The sequence below is a fragment of the Sturnus vulgaris genome, chromosome 7 (genome assembly GCF_052056855.1).
Source record: "Sturnus vulgaris isolate bStuVul1 chromosome 7, bStuVul1.hap1, whole genome shotgun sequence".
Classification (NCBI taxonomy): Eukaryota; Metazoa; Chordata; class Aves; order Passeriformes; family Sturnidae; genus Sturnus; species Sturnus vulgaris.
The window spans coordinates 12,989,558-13,017,230 of NC_142249.1; the positions used below are offsets into that span (position 1 = coordinate 12,989,558).

A 27,673-nucleotide genomic window follows, 5' to 3' on the forward strand; every position below is an offset into this window, starting at 1 on the left:
CTCCTATTCTGGCACTTACACTCTCCTGCACAAAAGATGATTTTTTTTCCCTGCCAGTGATAGTACATTAAAAAAAGAAAACCACCTTTTTAATTGAGTAGCACTGAATTTGATTATTTTATCAAAATGGATCATCCAGCACACAATATTCAGAAATACTCAAAAACTTCTCAATTTCTTGCTTATTTTGAATAGTTTAGTAAGCCCACTTACAAATACATTAAAAATGCATCATTCTACTAGAAATCCCATGATATTGGCAAACATCTTCAGAATGAAGGCAGGTTTTTTGAATCATTATTAGAATTATGTAACAGGATTACCAGAATCACAAGGTAGCTGGTAATGCCCTGAGGATCAGAATCTGCAGAGCATGCATGAGAAGAATTTGGGAGAGCTGGACTGGCTCAGTTTGGTGAAGTGGAAATTAAGATAGAATTTTAACTGTAGCCAGTAACAGGTACAAATCTTGGCTTGGGAGATTCAGCTTGGACAGCAGGAAAAAATTACACCCTAGGAGCCCTGAAGCCTCTGGAGGTAATCTGCAAGAAATCTGTGTTCATGGAGATTTCTGAAATTTGGATACACAGAGCTGTACCCGACCTGATGGAGTGCTGCCAAAAATTCCTGCTTTTTGGAAGGAGTCAGATTAACTGAACTCCAGAGGCCCCTCCCAATCACTGTTTCTCCGATTCTGCCTGAACCAATGATTTCTTTAAAAGAACCTAAGCTAAGTAAGGAAGCTAAAATGAAATAGAAAATGGATTACTGTTCTATCAGAAGCAATTTTTTGGGTAGATACTACAAATTCACTCACTACTCTTAAGACAGCAGTATGTACCTGAAAAACTGATTTCATCAAGTCTTTTATTTGAGTATTGAATTATGCACTTTCCTTCAGGCATCTGAGCCACGATGTTAGAACTGAACACTGGCTCCAGAAAAAGCCAAGTAGCCTGAAGTTCCATCAGAATCTCCTGTATGAACAGCAGCTTTCCTTTGCATTCCCTGAAGAGGGACATTAGCTCAGAGGCATTAACTGGTGCTTCCAGCAGAACATTTTCAGTAGATTGCTGAAACCTTTTGGGCAATTTGCAGGTGCAACAGGTGGAAGCTTTAAGATTTCAGCAGATTTCACCTCATGTGATATCCTGCAATAACAAATGCTATGTTATTTTCTGCAACTGGATCATTTGGAAGGTTGGTGACAAGAGTTCCTGAACGATGTGAATCCAATAAACAGACAAACAGTACCATGAATAAATAGTATTTGTGGACAAATTCCCTTTAACAGAATATGGAATCTGGCTTCTGACAAACACCTAAGCCTAGACCACCTATTAGTGCTTGCTAGGATAGGCTGAGATCACAGAAGAAAGGCAGGAAAGCAACCTAAACTACTGAACCAAAACTAAGCAGGGCTTGTCCTGCATACAGGACAACAAAAAGATACATGGTTTTAGTTAAAAGATTTCAAGTAGTAAATAGCCCAATACTTAAGTCATATTTTATTTCTGACTTCAAATTCCAAGTGTGGATGTGGAACACATTTGGTTGATAGATAAAGAATTCAGTATTACTGCACCAACTATGGACACATATTCATATAATTCAATAGTTATTCACTCTTTCCTTTGAAAACAAAAAATTCAAGGTCTTTTGCTCTATCATTTGTTCTAATTATTCGCAATTTTTTTGCATCATTTAAAAATTTTTTACCACAGCCATTTGACACTTCTTACTATCTCACCAGTATCACAAAGATGTGATGATAGTAGGTCTCTATAGTCCCAATTCACCTATATAAGCAATTTGCAAAAAATATATAAATATAAAATGCTATTTATAGCCCTATAATAAATACCTAAAATCTTCTTTCTCATAAAGAAACAGGAAACATTTTTAACAACTCTCATACTACTGGGCAATACAGATGGAATTATTACCAAAAGTGCATGCTATTAAAATAGATACTGTATATTTGTACAATAAACTCATTTGTTATACAAATATACAATTCATTCAACATCACTGGAACCACAGCAGTAATTTTCTCAACAGCACACCCATACATGGGCTGCACCAAGTCCTGTTGAATTAAATATGTGAAAACTTATTTAACTTCTTCCTTCATCCACTGCCACAGGTTCTAAAGAACAGACCATTGTAACCAACACGTACCATTTCCTCTAAATAAAGTCTGCCTCATCTTTCAGCTGCTGGTTTCTCATCTCTGGTGACCTTGCTTCTACCAAGAGCTAGAGAGAAATGCAGTTTCCCAGAGGAAGGTTAGCAAGGTCAGTTAATTTGCTTACACCCAAATGAAGACAAGGAATCTGGAATTCTCTTTGGCAGCAGTCCAGAATTCTCCATGCTCTGTTAGGTAACTGAGAGAGCAACCACTGTGTAATTGCCTGAATCTCAAAGACTGAAGCAAGTCTTGTGTTATTGAAGTAATACCTTGCATCATCACCATCAGTCATCAAAACACTCTGGAAACTGAAATGATGACATTAGCATGGGAAGCTTGCTCTTTTTAAATAGGCTAACCCAACTATTTTACATTAATAAGGAAGGAGCTCCTATACTATGGTATTGTAGCAATTAGAGAATAAATACTTATTAGAATGCACATATGTATTCATATTTACAGAATATGTAATGAAATCTGAAGGAGCATTTCTGCAGCTCAGTGGGAATTCTGAGATATCCATATTAGCTTGATATTTATAACCAAGCTTTCTAGGAAAGGCTTCTAGGTTTTCACAACATGGGTATACGTTTGGGGGATTTAAGTAGTAAGTATTTCATTGAGAAAAGAGACAAAACCAGATTAAATCTATGCTCAAAGATGGAAGCACAGAATTTTGAACACAATTTATAATGTTAGAATTTAATTTTCTACTTTGTAAAGAAAATATAAACCTTTCATCACATCCCTGAAATTTGTCTTGTCTTCAGTTTCTTCATCCCCTTTACATAAGCCCTAACATTTTTAATTGTTGAAGAGCTAAAAAATTCAGTAGCTTTAAATATAATGTAGAAAATTCAGGCAATATTCGCTTAGTCTTCAACCTTCCTATCTCCACTTCAGATGTATTTTAGCTGCTAAAACAAAGGTATTGATATAATACATCTGCTGTCTTAAGTACCAGAGTGTGTTAAAAAGACTTAGAAATATTTCTAATGCATTAGCAATCCCACATCATTAATTAAGAGTAAAAATCAGCTTGAAGGAATTAAATAGTGTGTGGCAGACAAAGAAAGCTTTATCCCTTTAAAACAAGATTAATTCACTGCTTAAGGAGGATAAACAAAAGTATTTGAAGTCTCTATGCTTTAGATTAAGCAGCAAAGATTTCTTGTTTGGTTACAATAGTTGGTGATGTTCTATGAGAGAAAATTATCTTTCTTTTCGTAATGTTTAATGAAAGGTGATCCTCTCATAGTGTGAATTTTGACAATGTGGTCTGAATATCATCTACAGATGACAAAATATGGGTTCCTGCTCTCCAGTCAAGAAGTTCTTTTAATCCCATTTGGAATTCCTGTCCAGCTTTCTCAATTGAATGTTCTTTCCTGGCAGCTTGACTGACAGGCTCAAACTTTTCTAGGAATGGTTCAAAATGCAAGTTAATGTATGACAAAACAATAAAGCCTTCAGAAGAAGATAGTTGTAAACCTACAGCTTTGGACATCTTTCCCAGTGTCTTTCTTGCAAACCAGGATTGCGAATCACCTGGATTAGAGGAACGTGACATCTCAATTCTTCTACTTTGAATTTAACTTGCCTTGTTGCTGCTAATGCATGTGGAGAAATGTGGAAGGCTTTGACAAGTTTATGCAGCCCATGCCAGTAGTTTTCTGCACCACTTCTACTTCATCTGGGCTCACTTCTCCATCCAGTCTGTTTTCTGCTGTATTCCACAGTCACATCATTGAGATGACACATCAACTCAGGATCATACAGGAACAAATTACCATGCTCAGCAAACTTGCAGTTTAAATCTCAGAGGGGGTTTCGTGCCAGTATAATACTCCACACTACCCATGATGAAATGCTATTTGTTCATTCTCCAGCACAAAATTATAGCATAACACATATGCATCTTAAAGGCACCATATTCTCAGACAGCAAACACTCAGTTTTTGCTTGAAAAAATTGCTGCAATTATGCCCAATATTAAACTTCACTGTAGCAAAAGTTCAAATCATTCAGACCCAAATTCAGCTGACCACTGAAGCAGCCACCTGCATTCCAAACATTTAACATCAGGCACATGCACCAGCATGAACAGCTGTGACTGCGCTGAACAGCAAGTGACAAAAGACGAGTTACATTTCAAGGGTGAATGTGAGTGCTTTGCTGAACTGAAACATAAATACATCAAAGAAACAGCAGGGGGTTGATTACTGAAGTGATATTTGTGAAGTGAGGAGATGGGATTTTACAGTTCCCAAACTGCAAACTCTGCATCTGCTAAATTTTAAACGATCATTCAACAAAGGCTGTAAAGGCAAAATTACTTCATACCAATGAGTACTTTTTAAAGTTTTCTTGTGAAGAAGTAAATGCATATTCAAGTTCTCTACATCTCAGGTTTCAGGTGTTTGATTAGTTTAGTGTATCAGCTAATTCAATTCCCTGCATTTAATTCAAACGAAGGAAAACCAAGAAATATTCACTGTTTGGCTACACTGCCTGCAGAAGACACAATTTAATTCTCCAGGCATGTTGCCCACACTACAGAACTTACTTGTCTGCTGCTTACACTGGTTAGATGGACACAGAACTAAACCCCAAGCCTCATATACAAACACAGTGCTTTCTGAAAAACAGCTTTAAAATGTCCAGGTAATGCCCATATCACTAACTGAATACCTACATTTCTCTCTAAATACCTACATTACTAACCAGGCACACTGCTTGCTACCACACTCCTCTACATCTGTGACCTCCAGACTTTCTTGATCACACATTCCTCTCAGCAAGAATTTTTGAGCACACCCCTCAAATATATTTATTTACAGGTTGCACACACAAGATACTGTACCAACATATATACGCAATAAAACATACACAAAAGGTAGACACTAAAATCAGAATCAATCAAGATGAAATAAACAATATTATAATGAATTTTATTAACTTTATATAAAACATTTTTTCATTCACTAATACTACTATTATTAGTACTATTTTAAGTAAGAACAATTGTGTGATTGAATATGCTTCATCAGTCAAGATTCAATACTTCGAGATTCAAAGGTCTAAATTCAGTTTATTATTTCAACACTGTTTTAATGGCTGTCATTAAAACAGCTGAAAAATAAAGTTTGATGAGAGATTCAAATGGAAGACTTACACCATTGGCTGGGCTTAATAAATCATGATCCCATCCACGAGTTACGCAAAGATTTTTGTTTCAATTTATATAGTTTATCTTCATCCTCCCTGATGTCACCTTATTGTTCTTGCAAACTGACTGGAAGGTCTTACATTTTTGAATTTTCAAAATCACATAAAAATTTTTGAAAGAGATTGCACAGAGCCTTGTCCAAAGCCACTGCGTCTGCAGGCAAACTTCTCCCCTGCCTTACCATTCAGTGCAGAGAATGTCATCCCTGTGCCTGAATTCCCCTCCCTGCAAACTGAGGGAGCTGCCCCTCCTGCTGCTGCAGCAAAGCACCAAGAGGAATGTGGCACCATTTTCTCTGTAGGCTGTAACCACATCCCTGCACCACGTTATTTTCTCCCAACACACACAGATCCCCCAAGACTCAAGATGCTCACACCAAATGCTCCAGCCTTGGTGATCTGATGGACTCGGGTTCATCAGCAGCTTTACAGCTGACATGAGTAAAATCACCTGAATCAATCAGATGACTGAACTTCGAACATGCTCTTTGTTCTCCACGTCTTACATAATGAAACTGAAATATAAAGTTTAAGTGGCCTTGATTTGGCTAAGCACTACCTAGCAACAACCAAAACATCAGTGTGTTATCAATGTAATTGTCATACTGAGTCCAAAACACTGCACTGTGTCAGGTATTGAGAAGAAAATGAACTCTAGTTCAGCTGAAGCCAAGACAATGACATAATATTTTGTACTTTGCACCAAGGAGAAGACTTGAAACGCAAATTAATTTCTGCGTTTTCTAAAGGGGTGCCTGTAGGAGAGTCACTCTCTCTGGCAACACTGCAGAACAGCAGCCCAAACCAAAAGCATCTGTTTAAATCTGCACTGCTAAACCAATTACAGGAGATCCGGGCAGCTTTAAGGAGGGCTGTGTTGCTTGTAAAACCCTGTTTTGCAGAGTTGGAAGCACAGACAGCGCCGTTTGATTGCTGGATGCCAATGCCGTGTGCTTCAGCGGGACCGGGCCGTGCTCACACCGAGCAGCGATAAAACCCGGCATGGCAGGAAGTCCACTCATAAAAGGGAGTTAAGTGAAAATAAATGAATTTTTAAAATTTAAAAACCCCAAACAAAACGCACCTTCCAGCTCAGACAGCCCGCTCCGGCAGCCCGGTGTCCCCGGGCTCTGTGGGACCCATGAGCCGCCGCCCCGAGAGAGGCCTCGCGTTCCGCGGCTGCCGGCGCTCTGCAGCGGGACACGGCACGGCACGGCTCGGCACGGCTGCCACCGCCACATCCAGCCGCCGGAACCGCCGGCAGCCCAATCCCGGGCCCGGTGCCTCGCCCAGCGCCGGGAGCCCGGCAGCGGCTGCGTTGCCGTGGCGCTGAGGCCGCACCAGACACCCCTCAGCCGAGAACGCCTCACAGCTGAGGGGACGGAATGAAACTCGCACAAAGCACCTGCAGCTGTGCCGGGCCGCTGCTCAGCTGTGCCGGGACTGCACCGCCGGCACAAAAAGCGTCAGCCCCGGCTGGGCCCGCCGGTTTCAAATAAGGATGGCGAGCATGGCTTTGAGCAGCGTGTGCTATTCGCTGCTGCCAGGCAGGTGTCCTTACCTTTATAAATAACCCGTGAGTATCAATAAGTGACTGCAGGTGCTCGTCTTTAGCTGTGTTTGCAAAATGATCGAATGGGCTGGGGTGGCTAGCCCACAACAGCAACCAAAGGTTCTCCAGGTGCCTCATCATGCATCAGCCCATCTTGTGCACAATGATTTACGATTTAAGCACCCTGCCCTCACACTCCTGGAATATTACAGAATACAAGAAAATATAAATAAAAATCTCATTCAGTTTAACTGGTACTTAGTGGGTGTTTCCTCCACTGAATCCAATGCTTTGGCCAATCCAAATCAACTACTGGCACAGTGGGTATGACTTCTAACACATTGCTGTGGCCAGGTTTGGATTTCTATGGAAACTGTAACAGCTTTTGCCATGTTGAAAAGTTAGTGAATTTTAAATGAGGTTTCTATATATTTTCACAGCAATATATAAAAGGTAGCACTACATTTTACAGAGTTATCCTGCTGAAAAATCCCTATAAATGAGCTCCAGTTCAAGGCTGTAACCCATGTGGTGAACTGCACACAGAGCATTATGAGTCTAGATAGCAAGTTTTAAACACAAAAGCCCCTTCATTAAAATACCACAAGCAAAGAACCACTAGGGTATTTCTGCTTTGCCCAGCTGTAGAATGCTCAACATCACCTGGAATTTCCAGTGCATTTTCTAAATCCAAGCCAGCACCAAAACCCGGTTTTGATTTTGAAATGAGAAATACCCTCATAGTCAAACCTAGCATAGGGAGATTCAAACAAGCTCTGCTCTGTACTGGCTATGATATGGACCAGTCCAGCTGGAAATCATGCAAAGGGAGCTCCCTGCTATTTCAACTATCAGAACTTCACCTGCAGCAAGCAGTGGCACATTCAGCACACACTGCTGGGCATGGGAGTTCTTTTGCTTGAATGTGACATTTTGGGGTTTATTGTCTGATTAGGAAACTGGAAATAGCATACCTGCTTGTACTCTTCAGAGGAAGAAAGACACAGATTGCTAATATGAGAAATACTGTAAAGAAAACCCTTATACATGTAATATTTTTCATTATCAGAACTTCCTTCTTACAAACAAAAATAATACTTACCTTGCAGTTTCTTCACTGCATGGGCTACCAGATAAGAACTTTTATGTCATAATTCCTGTACCTGCTTTTAATTATTAAAAAGTTTCCTTATACTCTCACAGCACATTACTCACTGGTAGATGACTTGGCAACTTAGCCTTGTAATATTGCAATTAAATTTGATAGACTTTCTACACTCTGATTCATTCTGTATCTTGCTCATTTCTGCAATGCTGAGTAGACCAAGCAGTATTTTCAAGCCTCTCAGCTGCCAGATTCTTAATGCCCAGGATAAGTAGTTTCTGAAACAAACACAGTAATTGCACACTCATGTTCCACGCAATTTTACAAAATATTTTTTCAAACTCAATTTCCCTCACTTGTCAAGAGTACAAGCACAGCTATCCTGGTAAGAAGAGGGACAGTTATCATCATATAATGGTTTGGGTTGGGAGGGAGCTTACAAATCATCCAGTTCCAATCCTCTGCCATGGGCAGGGACACCTTCCACTAGATCAGGTTGCTCAGAGCTCCATCCAACCTGGCCTTGAACACTTCCAGAAATGGGGCATCCACAGCTTTTCTGAGCAACCTGTTCCAGTGCCTCACCACCCTCACTGTCAAGAATTTCTTCCCATTATCTAATCTACCTCTAGTCTCAATTTTAAGCCATTGGGATGCTTTTCTCCAAGATGTCTCCTTCCTTAGGACTTTAGAAAAGGCAGAAATTTCAAACTGTCTCAAACCACCATTAAACAGAATAGTTTGTTTTCTTGATATGTTAAAAAAAATAGCCATCAATCCTGATAAGAGCTCTCACTGCAAGAAATGTAAATATTCGGATAATTTCTGAACTTAACGCTGCAACACCAAAACAACCACATGAACACACTGTCTCTTTCACTAAAAAGAAAGCCCATTTGTGCATTTCAAACAATGGAAAAGCTTTGTCAATGAAACATGCCTTTGGAAGAAACACACTATCCAGGCCACCAGGAGTTAACCCTCTCTTTTGAGTGCAATTCCCTTTCTAAAGGACATTTGTTACGGTTTTGTTGTTTTCTATTTCAGCCATTTACTTGAAATTTACTTGAAAATAAAACACATTGTACCATTAGTGCCCTAAGAAGTTAACATGTATACCAAAGACTGCATTTGTCTTACACAGCTATTCAGAAAGGGCACCAGAATTTCACATAAAAAGTGAAATTATATTAAGTCTGTTAAGTACAGCAAGATATAACTAGATCATTACAAATAGGAACACCAACATTTTCTACATAAGCCCCAGACATGTGGAAAACAGTTCCAGGAAGTGAGCTGCTAAGTTCATGATTCAGTGGTAGTAGTCAGCATGGATTCAGCAAGGGGAAGTCAGACATGAGCAACCCTCTGCAGTGAAATGACTGCCAGGAGCTGGAGGGAGAGCAGCGAGGCCTCTGACACTGCCCAGAGATCCTGGCTAGTGATGGTGGGCAGAGCATGCCCTCAGCGAGGCTGCAGGTGACACAGAACTGGGAGTGGCTGATACACCTGTGGGTCCTGCTGCCATCCATAGGGACCTCGGCAGGCTGGAGAAATGGGCTGTGGAGGAACAGTCCCATACACTGATCCATGCTGGAGCCTTCCAGCTGGAAAAACGCCTTCACCGAGAAGGCCTTGGAGCCCTGGAGTTGAACAGGAGCCAACAGTGTGCCCCAGACCATGGCATGGGCTGCACCAGCAAGGGCACAGAGGTGCCCCTTCCCTTCACTCACACAGGAGCAGTGCCCAGAGTGAGGCACACAGACATAGCTGCGAGTCCAGCTAAAGGCCACCAAGGGGTTCAGGGACTGCAGCACCTCTCTTACAAGGAAAGGATGAGGCAGCAGGGATTGCTTAGCCAGAAGACAGCTCAGGGAGACTCTTATCAACTGAATCTTATCATCTGAAGGGGGGGGAGCAAAGAAGATGGAGCCAGGCTCTTGTCAGGGATGGGCAGTGACAGGACAGGAGGGAGTGGCACACACTGGAACACGGCAGGTTCCATCTGAGCACAAGAACATACTTTTACTGTGAGGCTGACTGAGAACTGCAGCAGGCGGCCTGGGGAGACAGTGTCCTTCCTTGGAGATCCAAAGCCACCTGGACATCATTCTGGCCAGCAAGGCCTAGATGGGATGGCAGGAGCAGGGTGTTTGGACAACATGACTTCCAGAGGTCCCTCCCAACCTCAACCAGTCTCTGATTCTGTGAATAAACAAAAGCATCAAAGTTCTGAAAAAATGGCAAAGTTTATTTTTCTTTAATATAAAAATGTCATGAACTGCATAGAAGTATGACTTCAGTCATCTGAAAACGTTACTCAACATTCCTGCACACTTGGAAAGTCCCAGAAATATGGCAGGAAGCAAAACAGACTAACAGTTGCCTACAATGTAGGGATTTACATTCAATTGGAGTTAATTTGTACAACAATATTTTAAAATAAATCCAATGCACTTACCCAAACAAAGTCTGATTCAAGGTATATTTTAAGTATATATAAAATACAAATAAAGTATTCAAAACTTAAATTCTTTGGATAAAACCAATGTTCAATTATTTAAAGATAAGTTAGCTCTAAAGTAGTAAGAAATGTAAACATCAGATACTGTGATAAAATCCTAAGGAATAACAGCTTTTTCATAAAGTGCTGGCATATGCTATCAGATTTATTTTCCAGATGCTAAAAGATAGTTGTAATTTCCATTCAGGAGTATTTTGGCAGAATTTTAAGTTACAACCATTTTTTTAAACATTCTTTTTTACCTTTATCTACACAGCTTTTTGGCATTTTCTCCTTTATCTTAAGTGAACTTTAACTTCTACATATGTATCGAATAATCTGTGTTTTTACCTTACCCAGTTCAAACTGGAGTCCATGATGGTGGAAAAAAAATCAAAAGGTCAGGTAAGACTCCAACTGGGAAAAGCCAAGGATTTTGAATAGTAAAAAGTGTAAAGTACCTGAGCACAATCCAACAGCTGCCTTCTGCAAAGTAATCCCGTAACTACATATACTATCAGTACCACTGAAAAAAGCTCCATGAGAATTAATACACAGAGATCTGGTGTGGTTCACTCACACCCAGCTATCAGAGCTTGGTCTCTGCTGAACAAACCTGTTACTTCATTTCACATGGAATTAAGTTTTGGAGAACTTCTGACAACCACAAGCTGAAAAATTTGACATGCCTTACACCTCAGTCTGCTTTTCACTTGTCCATGTGAGCATCCCCCCAAACCAAGACAACAGCCCTGAATCCACCCATGCATTATGGTGACACCTTATACTGAAACCTGTTTGGGAAAAACCTGCTCTGTCCTGGTGTGAAGAAAGAAAAAACACAACCTTTTACCACTCATCAGGTTCACCTCTCAATCATATTCCAAAATGCCAAACTGCACAACTACTGAAAAATCCACAGGCACATTTAAAAAAGATTATCAGATTGTGGTATTTTATTACAGAAAACAATTCCAATTCAAAGACAATAAAATTTAAGCTTTGAGGACTGGAAAATCCCAAAATATTTTAAAATGGCATTTACTTTCAAAATATCTGTAAGAGTTTTAATAAATTCACTGCCCAAAAAGGCTCCCAGCCTCTGTTATGATTAAAGGGCTTATTTTATGAACATCAGTTTCAGGCTGTTAAGGCACAGCTGGCATTTGCTCTAAGACAAAACTTGACACAGGCATTATTACCTCAGAGCCAGAAACAAGTGGAAGGCACAGAACTTTAAAAAATACCACGAACTAAACCAATTTTAAAGGCTTAAAACAATAATTAGGTTCTTTGTCTTTAAATACCAACACACTGCAGTCCATTTCTCAGAGCAGGCACAAAGCTGAGCAATTAAGGGCAACAGTAATTGACAGCAAGATGCACTACTACTTAGAGGGGAACAGAGAAAAGTTGTTAATTGCAGTTTCACTGCAATTCACTGCAATTCACTGCAAAAATGGTTATTTTCAGTTTTCTCAGTTCTACAACTTTTACCTAGAGGCTTTCTGTTTTGTGGCTTGTTTTTGTGGGTTTTTTTTGTTTTTGTTTTTTTTTTTAAGATAAGAGAAAAATCAATACAGGTAGATTATACTATTTCAGAGGTTTGATAAAAGCAAACCACCAAGTTCAAATATTCTCATCAGCATAGGAACCTCATCTTCAAATGTAATTTATGGTAAGAATCCAAGGACCACAAGCCCAAGGACTGACAATCTACTTGTTTTCTATGCCAAGTGTTGCAGAGATCCAACACAGCATAACTACACAGGATATGCATAATAATGCCCAAGTGGACCAGACCTATAAGGTAGAACTACTAGTGATCCTAGAGGGAAAACAGGTTTCCAAATGGCCCCAACAGATGTACCATAGTCCCAAAACATACAAAATTTAGCCTCTATTTAAAGTGTTGAAAATGGTAGCAAACAACTTCAGAAAACCAGCAGGATTCAGCTTCCCTGCTTCCCTTCCCTGTTTCTTACTATGGGTAGTCCTAAAAGCATGCATGTGTTCAACTACTGTTTGGCAAAGGCTATGTTTAAACTCATTTGCAGGTTTCAGTTTGTTCACTCTAGCATCATCTTTTGACTAGAACTTGAAAAGTGCAAAAATATTTAATTATATCTTCTTAAAAAAAATAATTCATTTTATTGGCGCAACAACTCCAATTCCTCAGGAGTTAAATCCACTGCCAGCAATGGATAGAAAAGGAGGCACCAGCATAAAAGAATCAAAGTGCATTTCCAGTATGCCAATGATTTGCACGAACTGGCAAGCCAGAACCCTTTTTTCACCACTGGAACAGATTATGTTGAATTAATTTCATGGAAAGTCTGTATGACACATTAGCACACAAAGTCTGTCATGAAGTCTTGGGGATACTGCAACGAATCGTCAAAGCGGAAGCGTTTGGAGAGCGTGCTGCTGTCCTCTGGAATGTTCTCCTTGTCCTCCTTGTCACTGCCATTGCAGCTGGGCTTTGCACTTCGCTCTTCTGAGCACTTGCCTGTGTGTCCTGGCAGCTGAGAGGAGCAGCAGATTTCTTCAGGGCTGCACAGGAGCGTGAGCTCCCCTTGCTGCAACCACGAATGGGAGAGACAGTCTGCTGCAGTGGGCCTGTCCCTTATGGAGGGGAAAGGGAAAGGTGCCCAAGTTAGTTTCACCAAGACAAAAAAACCAAAATAACTCTGATGCTAAAAATCCTAAACAAAATTGACAATGAAAAGTCAGTATTGGTGTGTTTTTACCCCTACCTCAGCTGCTACAAAACACAGTTAAGTATTGGCTACACGCATCTAAATTTAGTGGCTGGTTTACCTTAAAGCCAGTAAGCTTTCAACAAAACAAGGAACACGGTCCCTGGGAATGTTTTCAACATGGTACACATAAATGGGTACTTGCTTTTGCTTTTAAAGTCATGTTTTATACAGACCATGAATAGTGAGGCTCATGAATATTTAGTTATTATGCTTTCAAGAATAGCCAAGTCAACAGGATGTCATCAGCTCTGACATTTTCTAGTGTTTTACTCTTGCAATTCATTTGACATAAACCCTTTCAAAATGTAGATCCTACCAAACAAACCAGACTTAACTGCTCCTCTGGATAACATAGTACAGTGCTAGTTCAAGTTTTAATTGTGCTCTGCATTGTTAACTTCCACAGGACTTTGCCAGAAAACTGACTCCAAGGCAACAGAGCCCACTACCTGTCCCCAGCTCCACCAGAAAACAAGACTATTTTTCAGTCAGAAAAGTGTAACTTTATAGACATGACTCTGAGAATAGATTTTTCCTATTAAAATTCAAGAAGGTAGAGTCATCAAATGGAAAAAAAAAAAAAAGACATCTTATTCAGGATGAAGACTCTTGAGATGCCCAGGAGAAAGTGAGCACTAATTGTGACAGAATGTCAAATATCCCACAGGTCAACACTAAGAGTTATCAAAGCAGGTTCTTCATCATTGATTCCTTTTTCTAGGTGCTCCACAACCATGAAAGACAAGATTTCCTCACCATACTGGGGTTTTGTGAATTATTTCAGTCCCTGACAAACCACGTATGTGAGCTGTTTAGACAGGAAGGACTCTTCAGACCTGACTTTATATGGAGCCCTTATTGCCTCATGGCAGCCACTTCCCAGGAGTCACCTCCCATCTCTCCTCCTATCCAAGAGCCTCTCTCAGCCAGGCAGGGTCACCCCTGCCTGCTGGAGGCTCTCTGAAGATGACAAGGATTACTGTCTCACCACAAGTGACAATATCTAGCACTGCAATCAATAACTCCTGGCCAGCTCACTTCTCAAAGTGCAGCTACTTTGTAACGTCTTGATCAGAGTCTGAACTCCCAAAGAATGCAGAGTTAAGGGAGTGTGCCTTACAATTTTCACTTTTACATTTTAGAAGACTGAACAAGGCAAAACACTGCCAAATAGAAATATAGAAAAAGAGATGTATTTAAGTAAAAAGATAAAGGTTAAGTCAGGAAACAAGAAAGCACTGCAAAGAGGTTGCATTGCCTTTCCAAACTACAATAATTACAGAAAGGAATGTGACCTTTCTAGAGTATACTTTACTAAAATTTGTTGAAAATCTGTCATCTCAATGAAAATATAAAGCAACTCAAACAAAAAAACCTCAAAGAACAAGCTTGAATAATAATAACATTATCTGTAAAAATAGTAAAAATAATATCTAACAATTTTTGCCAGACATTGAATCCAAGATTCTTCTCACACATTATGGAAGAACACAAACTTGCACTTTTAAATATCCAGTTGAAAATACCAATGCATTGTGAAATATCCAACTGATCTTATCAGTGACATTAAGTACATAAATTAACATTCACTTTTTCTAGCTGCTCCACAAATTTAGGATTCTTACCTGGAAGAGTTTGTTACTTACTCTGGATTTTTTATGAGAAGTTTTTGAATGAAGTCTTTTGCAGGCTGTGAAACCGATGAAAATGTTTCTTCCGAATAATCCACGTTAACTTGAGATATATTAAGGTAAGTTTCTTGAGTATCAGCTCCCACGAATGGAGATTCTTGTGTCAGTAGCATGTACGAGATGACACCGATGTTCCTGAGGTAAGAACACAACGTGTAAACCTACTAAAGAATCTAAACAATACATCTTGCATATATTTACTGTGCTGCAGATCAAACCTCCTGACACACTCAGAATTCCACACTCAGAATTCCAGCAAACATGTTACACCTCATGTGATTCAAGCAGGACTGCACATACACACACAAGGAATGGTATGTGTATAAATATCTCAATGAAGGGATTTTTGAAAACTGTTTAATTTCAATATACCCTTTTCTTCCTACTGAGATTGTTAGGAAAAGGAAATACCTCTTTTACACTGCCCACTCTTGGGCTTGGAAATTCTGGATTATAGAGCTGCAAAAAAGACAGACTTTCTTATCTGCATGCAAATAAAATCCATCAATCATTGCAGTTCTGGATGACACAGCAAAGACTTTTAATCAATCTGAGTTGTGTTACCATCTCTTCTAGCTGAGATGTTTCTCCCAAGAACATGAACATGAGCACCACAGATCATGCAATCTATTATAAAACTTAAGATGGTTTCTTGATGCATAATAAAACAATTTTTGTGATCTGATAGATCAGGATTTAGTACTCATTACAGTGTGGAAACATGCAGCTGCTGGGTTTGTCATTGTGAGCAGAGCATCAATTATGTCTCCTCACAAAAGCAGGCAAATAATACATGATTAAAAACGTTCTTGAACAGATTTAGTTACTATTACAAGTTAAGGATTTCAAAGGAGTAATCAGCAACTTTTAACAATGAATATTAATTAAGATGCTGAAGATTTTAAGGAAACATTTCAAAGCTAATCTTTAACATAGCTCATTAAGTTTAAAAGCCACAAAAAAGTTCAAGGTATGTGTCATTTTTTTATGATTCATTCTGCAGATACTTCTCTAAAAATAAGAAGTAGGAAGTTTACATCCTTCTTACAATTTGTATAGAAAATTATTTAACAATGTAAAAATGGGGAGGGAAGTGTCCTAGAGTAGCTAATATCCGAATCACGTCACCAGGAGTATGTAATACCTAAAGTATGTTATCCAGCCACTGTTGTTATTCCCTCAGAACAAACATCCTTTCTTCACAGGCTGCATTCCCCATTAAGTGTGCAACAGATCCATAACTCCTGTAAGCCCTGAGTTACATCCTGAGGGTTTCTTCCCCTCCCTCCCTCCCTCCCTCCCTCTTTCAGCCATCCCACCAACAGAAGGGGATTCTTGGAAGCCAGATGAAACTTCATCAGGGCCTTAGATTGTTAAGGGGCTCCACCAAACCTCAGTAAAACAAAGATAAAAACCTACCACATGTCTGTAGCTGTGGTAATAGGATCATAGTTCAAGATTTCTGGAGCTAAAGAGATGAAGAAAAATGCTTTAATAAATATCTTATTCAAATGGTCTTGAATCATACACTACATTTCTGGCATTCTTTTGCCAACCGTCATTATGAGACTCAACATGTAGTTTCAATAATTAGGTTTATTATTTCCAAGCCACAAGGGTGGCAAAAATTTATTTCCGTTTGCCTAGACACGGATGTTTACTCAGTTCACACCGAAGTGGCACTGCATGGCCTGAACTTTATCCAAGTTTCAAGATGTGTTCTCTTCAGATGCATGCACATAAATATTTCTTCTAAGAGATTTTGAATTATACAGCTTTTTAAGGGGACTGAATAAAGCCTTCAGCATGTTAAAACTGCCAAATAAGATGACCAAGCCAATTTTAGCAACAATGGCTGTTAGCATAGGCTAGGTAGCAAGTTATTCACTACAGAATAAAGTGCTCTTAACATTGAGTGTTGGCAAATCATGAAGGAAACTTGTCCCTCAGAGAGGGCCAAGTGTTAACAGCTATCTTTCCCTTTCCAAGGAGTATTTTAATCTCATTAAATCATCATATCGAATAACATTAAAGATGTTACATTAATTCAAAGAACATTTCTTTGTGCATACTAATGCTGTATTTCAGTTCTAATCAGAACAATTTAACAGCCTGTATGGCAGCAAATACTACAGTATAAAACTGAGAGGTGCACTTATGGATATAAATTGGGATTTTATGGTGCAAATATTTGTTGCCTGCTCTTAAAAAAGAGCAGCTCGAAACATGTTGCCTCGTCCTGTGACATTCTTTATCATCATGTAAATTGCTAAGTGTGCTACATGAACTGCTCCTGTTTTCTCAAAAGCCCACAGGAGATGTTGTGAAGCAGCCCCTCCATACCGAGATACTCTGTTGTTCCCATGATGTGCCGCAGTTCATTGCGATTCTCAAGCTTCCGGGACATCCCAAAATCTACAATTTTTACATCACCAAGAGGATTGATGCTGCTCAGCAAAATATTTTGAGGCTAGAATAGAAAATATTGCATTCCTAATTAATAAAATACAATCTGAAAAAAATGCCCAGTGTACTAAATGACACTTCAGCTTCTATTATACAATACTTATTGCAAAATGCTATTTAAAAATATTTAATCTCTATCCTTTTAATCTCAATTTAGTATCACTTAATCTCCTTTTTCTCCTCATCTTTTTTATGTATTTAACAAATTGCTTCGATGAATATAATAAATTGAAGATAAAATGCTAAAACAGAGCCTGCTGCAGCCTCACCTTTAAATCAAGATGAACAATATTGTTCTCGTGCAGGCAGCAAAGTCCTTCAAGTATTTGCCTTATAAGCCTTACAATATCCCTTTCACCAATTCTGTCATCCAGATCTGGGACACACAAGTCAAATATTTCTCCTCCAGCAGCACTGAAACACATTCAAGAACACCTATGTATTAAGTCTAAATTTTGAAACTTAAGTGAGGAAAAATGTTTTCAATAGCACATGTTTATCTAACATATATCTGTAATATCAGAGAGGATGGGAATATATATTTTTATACATATTTACACAAAAACACTTTTATATAAACACTTAGAAAAGGGGAAAAAAAAATCTGATGATGCTTTTTTTCCCTTACAGCCTGAAACAGCAATTGAGGCAGCAAAAAGCACTTTGACTGGTAACCTCATAATGCTCTGGTCCCCTCAAGCAAGAAGATGCCTTCCAGAAGTCGAGTTCTATCATGAGTCCCTAATCAAAGAAGCCTTTCTTTTCAAGTCAAATCTAAAATTTCTTCCATGAGACCAGTTCATAAATAATTCAGAGCAGCATACAGCACATGGAAATATCTGTGTTCCTGTGGTTTATGAGTTATTCCTACACTTGGCTGCAGTGTCAGCTGTCTCCTTTCAGGCTGGGTTTGAGATCATTACTCAGCCTGCTCCGAGTGCCTCAAGTCACCCTCTCAGGGATGAAGGGCTTCCTCAAAACTACAGCTCACTGAGCCTAAACCTCATTGCTAACAAAATAAGACTCCATTAAAAAGTCAGATAATGGACAAAACCAATGAACACAGCCACAAACCGCCTGAGCTTATGTGAGGTGTCAGTAATGCCTCCCCTAGGTGACTTCATGGCAACATGGACACGAGGGGAAGGCAGAGGATGCCATGAATTTCAACTCTCCCAAGGTTTTCAGCACTGGCTCCCACAGTGTTCCTGCACTCAAGTTACATTATGGTCTGGATGGGTGGGCAAAGAGCTGAAAGCTCTGCAGAAAAGGATTTGCAAAAAACACCTTAGAACAAATAATGAGGGGTTATCTAGTTACATGGGGGAAAAAAAGCTTATTAAGATAAAATCTAGCTAAAATCCTTCAAATTTTCCCAAGAAAAGATCATGGTGTACAGAGACCGCTATTAACAGTACTTCAAATACTTTGTACGTGAAACTTAAAGCTTAGAAAAAATTAATGTCATAGGCTATATTTTTGTTCCTTACATTCCACACAAAAATTTACACATACAATAAATATGATAGATAATGCAAATTGAATTCCCAAATTAAACTTATTTTTCAGAGCTAATAAAATGCTCTGGGGACATGTGTAAAAAATACGGGAATTTTTTACGAAACTGCCCAAAAGTCAGTTTTAAAACAACAAAACCACTAAATTGAGGAGCTCAAAACAAAGTAACTCTAAGTCTTCAGTCACCAAAAAATGTCAACTGCTAACTTGAAGTTTACAAGCATGGCTGTGCTCAACCTCTTTGAAATCTGTGTACTTGGTATCAGTGACTTTTTTGTGTGATTTAAGTTGCATCAAAGCACTTCTATGGTATTCCAAGAACATTATTTCCAGTCAGCTTGCCTGAACCATCCTTAAAGGAAAAAATACAAAGCATATTATAATGAAATATTAAAATAATGTATACAGGCTACTGTTGCAATTCTTCTGGGTATTCAGGCAACTCATGCAAAAAAATTAATATATTGAAAGATTTTTTCCAAACAAACATGGAGCACGTGATGAAGGCATACTTACTATTCCAACACTAAGATGATTTCATTTGCTGTTTCATAGACTTCATGCAGATTTACTATGCGAGGATTGGATTTCATTAATTCAAGGACAGCAATTTCATGCAGAATCTCTGCTTTGCAGTCTTGACCTCTTCTTCTTTTCTTTAAAAATTTAGCTGCATACTCTTGGCCTGTCGATTTAGCTACACATTTTCTAACCACAGCACATCTTCCTCTATAAAATAAAAGGGAAAACATTGAGATGCAGGAAATCAAAAGTGCATAAATTAACATTAGAAATAAGAAGACATAGCAAATAATTGGAAACAAACAAAAAATATATTGGGAAATGCCATGCTTGGCCTGCTCTTACACTGGTTTCCTGAACATTCACTGGCAGGCACTGTGGAAGGATACTAAGCTAGATGAAGCTGTGGTGAGACCCAGTAAAATTCCCTTTATACAGCATAGCTAAACATTAAATCAGAGTATCAGGTTACAGGGACATTCTCACTTCACAAAATAATTCAGTTGGAAAGGACTTCTGGAGGTCTCTAAAAACCTCCTGCTTAAAGCAGGGCTGGCCCTGAGGACTTACCAGGCTGCCCAGAGCTCTGTTCAGCTTGGCAAGATATTAAAAAAACCTCAATCTCATTACAACACCTACAGGACAATAATAAACAAAGCAAACCCCTGTGAAATGCAGAGAATGAACAGGAAAAATAAAGCACATTTAAATGCATGGGTGGGGCAGGAGGCTTTCAGTGAAAAAAATTTAGTCATAAAGAGAATTTCCTTCCACAAACCATGTAGTACTGCTACAAAAATCCCAGGTATCTGCAAAATGTTTCAAAACATCTTAATAGAAAAGCACCCACCACTTAGCATTCTCTTCCTCAATTACAGTTAGACAAAGTGTGTTGCTTTATTTCCTAGTCAACTGTTTAGGTATGGAAACAAAAGCATAATTTGGCAAAGAAATGTTCTTAGAAGAAAACCACGTACTGTAGCTAAAACACCAAGCTGATCTTTAAAAAAATTAGGAGGAAAAAATTGCAGTTTTTTAAGCCAAGTTATAAGCTCCTGAAAAAAAACAATTTTATAGCCACTATATTGCATTCCCAGAAACGCCTGGTTGCATTCATGCAAAGTGCTTTCAAATGGTACAAGAAACCTTATTTACAAAAAAACAACTTGAAAGGCTGCAATAAACTGAGTAAAGTTCTAAAAACAGTATCAGGCTATGTACCAAGTGCACAATCTACATTTATCTCTTAAAAAAAAAGCCTGCCTACCTCTATTTTTTGTTACCACAGCACACTAAGAACAAACATAATGAAACAGCTCAGAACAAGCTCTCTGAGCTGTGTTCTTTAAACTGAATTAGCTTCTTTAGTAGAAAATACCACATTGCCTTGCAGGCTTTGCCTTTTTTCTGGTGCAAAAATGCCAGTGCTTAAAAGGACCATTTCTTAAAAACAACAACAACAAAAAACTTTTAAAAAAGTATTTTTTGAAAAAAATCTAAACTTCAGTGTTTAATCAAAACAGGAATGAGCACCTCATGCAAAAAAATAAATTTTCATTTGCAAATAACTGTACAAAAGTGCCTAAATTATTAAATATTTAAAGATTACTTTGAATCATACTGCTATAACTTAAAAACAAATTCAACAAAACAGGCCTTCTGTTATCATTTATTTCAACATCAATTAGTCGCAGATTTTCTCTATCCTTTTTTGAAAGCACTAAACTTTTAGAGGTGAAAGTTATTTAGTCTGACACATGCACACTCTTTACCTTAGCAACTATTTGTAAGCCTGAAACAGCCACGTTCTTTCCCAACTGTTAACCCAGCTTAGTATTGCAGAGCATTTGAAGTTACTGCGCTCAATTTCATAACACATGCAAGTTGAAAACACTCCCCCCTCCAGCTCACATTCTCTTTTTAGCATCACATCAGCCCTGCCAGCCATGAAAGTGTCTCTAAAATCAACAAAAGGGGAACCAGTTTAGTTTCATGAGAACAGCAAGATCTTCCCCAGTAGTTTTGGCACATCTTCTTTCTGCTTGCTGTGGGTTTAAGAACTTTGAAGGCTCGGTGATATCTCCAGATTTGAGATGTAAGAATTTCCACTTGTTTATTAGTGCCAATTAAGGCAAAAATTAAAGCCAAAAACAAGACAAGAGAGTGTTTGAGAGCTGTGGAAATTGCTGCAGAAACACAGAAGAAGTCAGCTCGGAAGTGCTGCACTGACGCAAGCGGAGCAGTTCCCACTCCCTGCCTGTGTAACCAGCCCCCTTCACAGCCCAGCTCTACAAGAAAAACTGATTTCAGGATGTTTTCATATCTCAGCTCAGAAACCACAGAAATTTAACTAACTTCAAAAGAAGCCAAGCCCCGCACACACCAGGGACAGAACTACTTAAGCCACTAAACAGAACCTAACCTGCCAGCTTCGTGAGTCAGTGTCTTAAATACCAAAGGACCCAACAGATAAGGGTGTGGGAGAAAGAAACAGGGCTTGGGAAGCTTAAGCAGAGAACAAGAGAACTATTTACTACATAATCTCAACATGAAAAAGAAAATTGCAAGTGAAAATTAAAGCATATTGAATCCTTTAGAGAGGTTACAAAGAAAAGATGGATTTGACATCATTTAAAAAGCATTATATACTTAAAAACATGAAAAAATACACATGTAGTCAGGCCAGGAGAAATCACAAATATATTTGTAAAGCAAAGTCCTGCTTCAGTTTTCTTTGCATTTTGGCATTTATTTTGTAATGCCTGGTTTTGCATGCACAGAAAAAAATTTAAAACTCTGTTCTGGAATTCACACAAAATTACATTTTTATTTGCTTTAGACATCATCTCACAAGTATCCAGAGTCTGAAAATCCAGCGTTGGAACAATACCTGAGTTCTAGAGGGTGCTGCATATAAATTGCTTCTGTAGAGCTTAGAATTCAAAAGCAGAGCTGACAAAAGTTAAGAAAAGAAGAAAGTTATGGGCTGCAACGTGCACTCCTATAAAAGTGTACCAGATAAAGCACATGCTAGAAAAATAGAAAAAAAAACAAGTGAACAGTGAAGGCTGAAAAGCTCACAAACCACATGCAGAAGAGCATCTCTGCTAACAAAACGAGCTGCAGGTGCAAAGGATCCTTATGCAGCAGAGCAAGGCACAGCTGTGGGACTGACACTTCTGTTCAAGGAGCTTGGAAACACCATCACAGAACGATGTTTGCATGGCTTTGCACCCCATTCACTGAGTACGTTCAGGGTATGAATTAACCCAGCAATTTCAAAACACACATTCACTTGTATGTCTGAAACAGTGCCATAAATACCAAGGTTTTTGGGCGCTTTGTTGTTTTATTTCCTATTTTACTGTTGCAAATAAGAGCAAGAGAAGCAAGCTGCAAAACTGCTCTGAAACAGCAGCTTGTTTGAAACTCAGTCTAACTGCTTGAGGTTGGGAAGGGGAGAGAAATGGTCTTTGTTTTCTGGACCTCAGAAAACTCACCCAAACACCTGGGACAACCAGCCCAAAATCCTCACTGGTTGTCTTACAGTATCACCCCATGTCATCTCTTGTTTAGGCCATGCACCCGGAATCTATGTGGACTAGGCAGGGAAAGGAAGGTAATCCCAAATCTGCATGCCTATGAAAAACCCTCCAGATCTCTCTGACATGGAAAAGGCTGGCAACTTATGCCTCACTGACCCTTTTCCTGGTCCCTAGGGAACCCACTGTGATGCAAAGAAGGGGCATACTTCATTCTCCATCTACTACCATAAAAGTTTGTCTGGTTGTACAGAGAATTTTCTTGCAGCAGAAATTCCTCTTTCTCAAATAAAATAAACAGGAATAATCTTACCTTCCTAGCTCTTTTGATTCCAGCATATAAAAATTGTGGAAGTTATCTGTCTTGATTGGTGTGTGCAGAGATGTGGCCAACAAGCCAGAAAGGCTTTTATTCTCCAGCTTTCTCCTTGACATTGTCAAGAGGAGGTCTTGCTCTTCTACCAATCACCTGCTGAAGCAAAACAATTAAGAGTTTTGGAAATTCCATAGTTGCAGCACAGGAAAGTATACAAATATTGTGAGTTTAGAGCTATAAAACTAGAATAGCCAGAACTTGGCCCAGTAGCAGCCTGAAAACGGCATATTTAATCACTGTAAAAATAAAACCTGAAAGGCATACTAATCAAGACATGCTAATTTAATAATGTAAACACTCGAGATAAGTTGGAGTTTTTTTTCTCCCTGGAGCATATCCATAAGATACTAGGGATAAGCTTTAGCTCTAATAAAAATGCTAATAGCTACTTAAACATTAATGAAATGCACCTTTTTTTTAATCTTTCTGAAACTCTTCTCTGCATTCTGGTCAAGTTCCACACTTCCTTTAAGTTTACACTTTTAACAGATATTTGTTCCTGGAGGAATTTACCGAAACAATTTACTGTTTGTTAACTGCAACACAGCAGGAATAGGTAACAACAGGACAAAGTGGGGCTCTTTTCCCAGTGGGAATATTCACATTTGTTATTAGGCTCACTCATAGCTCCTCTGAGTTTCCTTTTTAAGTGAGTTAATTGTCAGAAAGAAGCATGAATGGACAAGGTCCTCTGCTTTGCAAGTTCAGATCATTTAGAATCAAATGATGTAGTAATCCTGATTAAATTACCTTAATAAACCAGTAGAACAGCACATTATGAAGATACACCCACCTATATCATTTCTACTACAGTGAAAAAAAACCCCAACAAAATCAAACCAGATAAAAATACTGGGGGTTTGGTAGTCACATTTATAGCCTGAAGCATCTCTTCAGGTGAAATGCAAAAGCAAGGCAGAAAAAGGTTACTGAAGGATACCAGAAGTATTAATTGATGGCTTCTTTATAAGTTAAAGAGCAGGTTTACCTTTATCAGTGAAAGAAAAAAAAATAAGGCAAATTATAATTCAGAGACAGTTAGCAAACTCTCAAAAACACACTTGCAGTTTAAATGAGAGAAATGCACTGCCAGACACTTCTGGGGGAGCACTCGAACTAGTTATGATCCAAATGTAACCCAGTACCCATCCGGCATTGTTCACATTCCCATGTGGGATGGAACATGGATATTCATATTAGAAATATTTTGGATTCAAACCATTGTACATAATTTAGCAGGAAAAAGGCCCAAACTGCACAGCTTAAAAATAACTTCTAAGTACCATCTGATATGCAGGAAATAGCTCCTTTAAGAAATTATTAAAAGGTCACAATACAATATAATAGACAAGTCTTTGACTCACTCTGTAACCAGCAAGCATTCCTTCTCCCCCAATTATCTGACAGTTTACCATTTAAGAGTACGATTTTGATGCCTGAAATTTTATGTGACTCTCCTTAGGGCTGTGTTCACTCGATAACTTTAACTCCTAAACTGTATCTTCCTCCTGCTGTACTTCAGCAGAAAACCATTTGTGTTCGCTAACTGGCCTCACTGTTTAAGAGCTTACCATTATCACAAGTTTACTACCATTATCGAGCTATAACGTAAGCTTTCATTTTACATCATCATTCGTACAGAACTTCTGCCTCACGTTGCCTTGACGTTGTTTCTCTGGTAAGACACCACATCTCCTTTTTTTAGCTCAGAATCATCAAGAATAGAGAAGAACACAAATCCATAGCAGGCAGAAACCCATGAAGAGGCACTTAATCTACTCAGGATAATGAAATGCAACTAGCTATGGGGAAAAAAAGGCTTTCCACTAAACTAGGAAAGCTTAAGCGGGGAAAAAACTCAGCTCCTTCAAACCTTTCTGAAGACGTCGAGTCCTGGTCCAGGCCGGGAAGATGTTTGGCACCGAAGGACCACGGAGGGCAGCAGCGGGACAGGTCCAACTGCCCCGATCCCTGTGGGACAGCCCCGACTCCCCTCACAGGCAGCCCCCGCGCTACCGCCGGCGCGACCGGCACCGGGCAGGCAGGCAGCGCGGCGCTTCCACTGCGCCCAGCCAGCAGCACCCCACAGCAGCCCTCAGGCCAGACACACTGCCCACTCTCCTCCTAAGCGAGCACACTCTCCGCTCTCCCCCTGGCCGGGCACACTCACCGCCGCCCGCCGTCCCTCACGGCGCCGCTCCCGCTCTCTCGCCGTCTCTCGCCGTTTGAAAGGCGCAACCCGGTGCGAGCGGCTGCCCCAGCGGCGCGAGCGGCAGGCCCCGCCCACTCGGCAGAACAGCCAATCCGCGCCCAGCCTCGGCACCCAGAGGCCCGGCGATTGGTGGGAGCGCCCTCCGTGAGGGCAGCGCCCCCTGCCGGCTGCCCAGCCCTCAGCGGCAGGTGTCGCCGGCGGGCGCTGCGGGGCCCGGCCGTGAGGGAGCTGAGGGTGCCGGGGCTCAGGGCCCTGAAGGAGCTGAGGGTGCTGGGGCTCAGGGCCCTGAAGGAGCTGAGGGTCCTGGGGCTCAGGGCGCTGCGGGGCCTGGCCGCTCGCGTCTGCACCTCGCGGGGTGCGCGGGGCTGCCGCTTCGGGCCACAAGGCACCGATGGCACGTTCCGGTCCCAGGGCTGTGTGCGAGCCAAACCCCGCAGCGAAGGCTCCTCGGTGCGTCAGCTGCATCCCCGAGCGCTGGAGCAGCGGGGCAGGTCCCGGTATCCCGTGCATCCCCCCGGGGTGGGCAGCCAGGGACATGAGCCGAGTCTGCAGCGCCTCTGCTCCGTCCTGGTGCGGGACGTGGCGGGGACAGAGCCGCAGCCGCGGAGCCAGCGGCCGCTGTGCGAGTGACGCAGCCGCGAAGCTCAGCGACCACAGCACCGGCCCAGTCCAGCTAAAAACCGAGCGATAAACCAGTTCTCACCGACAGCTGCCGGGAACAGAGCGCTGTCAGTACTGCAGTAGAAGTACACGGCTCGCACGGAGCATGTTTGACAATCTCTTAGTCATGCATGCAAGCGGCAACACAAGTCTTCAGAGCCTCGTGAGAAGCCCACCAGAAAAAAAAAAGAAGTTAAAAGACTCTGACCTGTGGTTTCAAAGACTCCTCCCGAGGACTCAAAATAGCCTAAAGCATGGTTCAGAAATAAGTTGAAGTTAGAAGGAGTTCTAAAATAGTTGCAATTTGTTTGTCAAATTGATTTCCTCTGAAGCAATCCAACGAGCTAGAAATTTGCAAACATCCGTTTTATAATAGATTTGTCATAAAGGCAGTAATAGTAATGTAGCATAAGAGTTTAAGAGTTGTGTATTTAATTTCAGCAGTGCACCATTAGCGTTACTGGGTTAATTCTGTTTGTGCCATGGCACTGCCATGAAATGGATAATTGTTGTGTTTATTGCAGTGCCTAGGTCAAGCTGTCACAGCAAGGTTTGCATTAAGATGAAAGTAACATAAATTGAGATAAGAAAGCAGAAAGTATTCTTGGAGAGTCTAGAATATGTCACAGCATGTAGCTGGCACACTGAGGTACCTACTAAAAACAAGGAACTCTTGCTTGCTTGAACTTCCATCTGGCCTTTTAGCACTCTGAGCAGTGGATATTTTTGACAAAAGCAGTCCAAAATCTTTACTCTCTCCCACCGAGTTCCACCACCTCTGCAAGGTTCAAGATCATACCGTTTCTTGATTATAACATGATCTGTCAAATAAAAATAACAACATGTGGACAGGATTGGTTTTGTTGAGAAGTGTTCTTTGTGCAGTATGAAAAGCAAGCAGCATTCCAAACATACCAAATGAGCCACAGAGTAAATTTAAATGATGCCCACAATTAAGCTGCTTTAGGTTATTATAGCACGGGGTGCCAAGAAGTAAATGACAGTGCTTGTGTTTGTCTCCTTAGCTGCTTTTTTGTCTTTACTGATGCTCTTCAGGATTTGCTCTACTCTCCCTTTAAGTTCTGAAAAACAAGTCAGTACCAAAAATGCTTCATGACATGCATGTTATTGTACTCTTGGTTATCTGTTTCTGTAATGCCATAGAAACATGAATGGCACTTAGAGAAGGGTATAATTGACAGGACTCCACCCTGAGGACTTTGGAATTTTACTTAGATACACCACAACTAAGAAGTACAAACAAAGGGTGGAGAAGGGGGAATGGGTAGGCTGAAGGTCACAACAGTACAGGATCATGAGCTATTATTATTCCTAATGTATACAC

The 27,673-nt window shown here is 40.1% G+C and overlaps 1 protein-coding gene across 4 annotated transcripts; it reads right to left on the reverse strand.

Annotated features, from left to right (window-relative positions):
• Window positions 1-10,306: 10,306 nt before the first annotated feature.
• Window positions 10,307-25,736, reverse strand: STK17B (serine/threonine kinase 17b). Of its 4 annotated transcripts, none has more exons than XM_014879493.2 (8): window positions 25,627-25,736; window positions 23,394-23,549; window positions 19,533-19,745; window positions 17,768-17,912; window positions 17,376-17,502; window positions 16,452-16,500; window positions 14,988-15,167; window positions 10,307-13,204 (listed from the first exon to the last, which is right to left on the reverse strand). In XM_014879493.2, exons 2-8 carry the CDS (start codon window positions 23,513-23,515, stop codon window positions 12,928-12,930), a joined length of 1,113 nt encoding a protein of 370 aa, XP_014734979.2. In that variant the 5' UTR covers window positions 23,516-23,549; window positions 25,627-25,736; the 3' UTR covers window positions 10,307-12,927. The 4 variants fall into 4 exon arrangements, with proteins under 4 accessions (XP_014734979.2, XP_014734978.2, XP_088023930.1 ...); XM_014879492.2 differs by having other exon boundaries at window positions 23,394-23,552; window positions 25,627-25,719; XM_088167804.1 differs by lacking the exon at window positions 25,627-25,736 and adding an exon at window positions 22,429-22,490 and having other exon boundaries at window positions 23,394-23,532.
• Between the last annotated feature and the right edge of the window lie 1,937 nt (window positions 25,737-27,673).

Excerpts from the sequence above, each read along its gene's own strand:
- STK17B (XM_014879493.2), bottom strand. The coding sequence starts at position 23,515 with ATGTCAAGGAGAAAGCTGGAGAATAAAAGCCTTTCTGGCTTGTTGGCC. Across the intron at positions 19,746-23,393 it reads GAATCAAAAGAGCTAGGAAG|AGGAAGATGTGCTGTGGTTA; the intron begins GTAAGATTATTC and ends TTTATTTTATAG. Across the intron at positions 17,503-17,767 it reads TTGTTCATCTTGATTTAAAG|CCTCAAAATATTTTGCTGAG; the intron begins GTGAGGCTGCAG and ends TTTCTATTCTAG.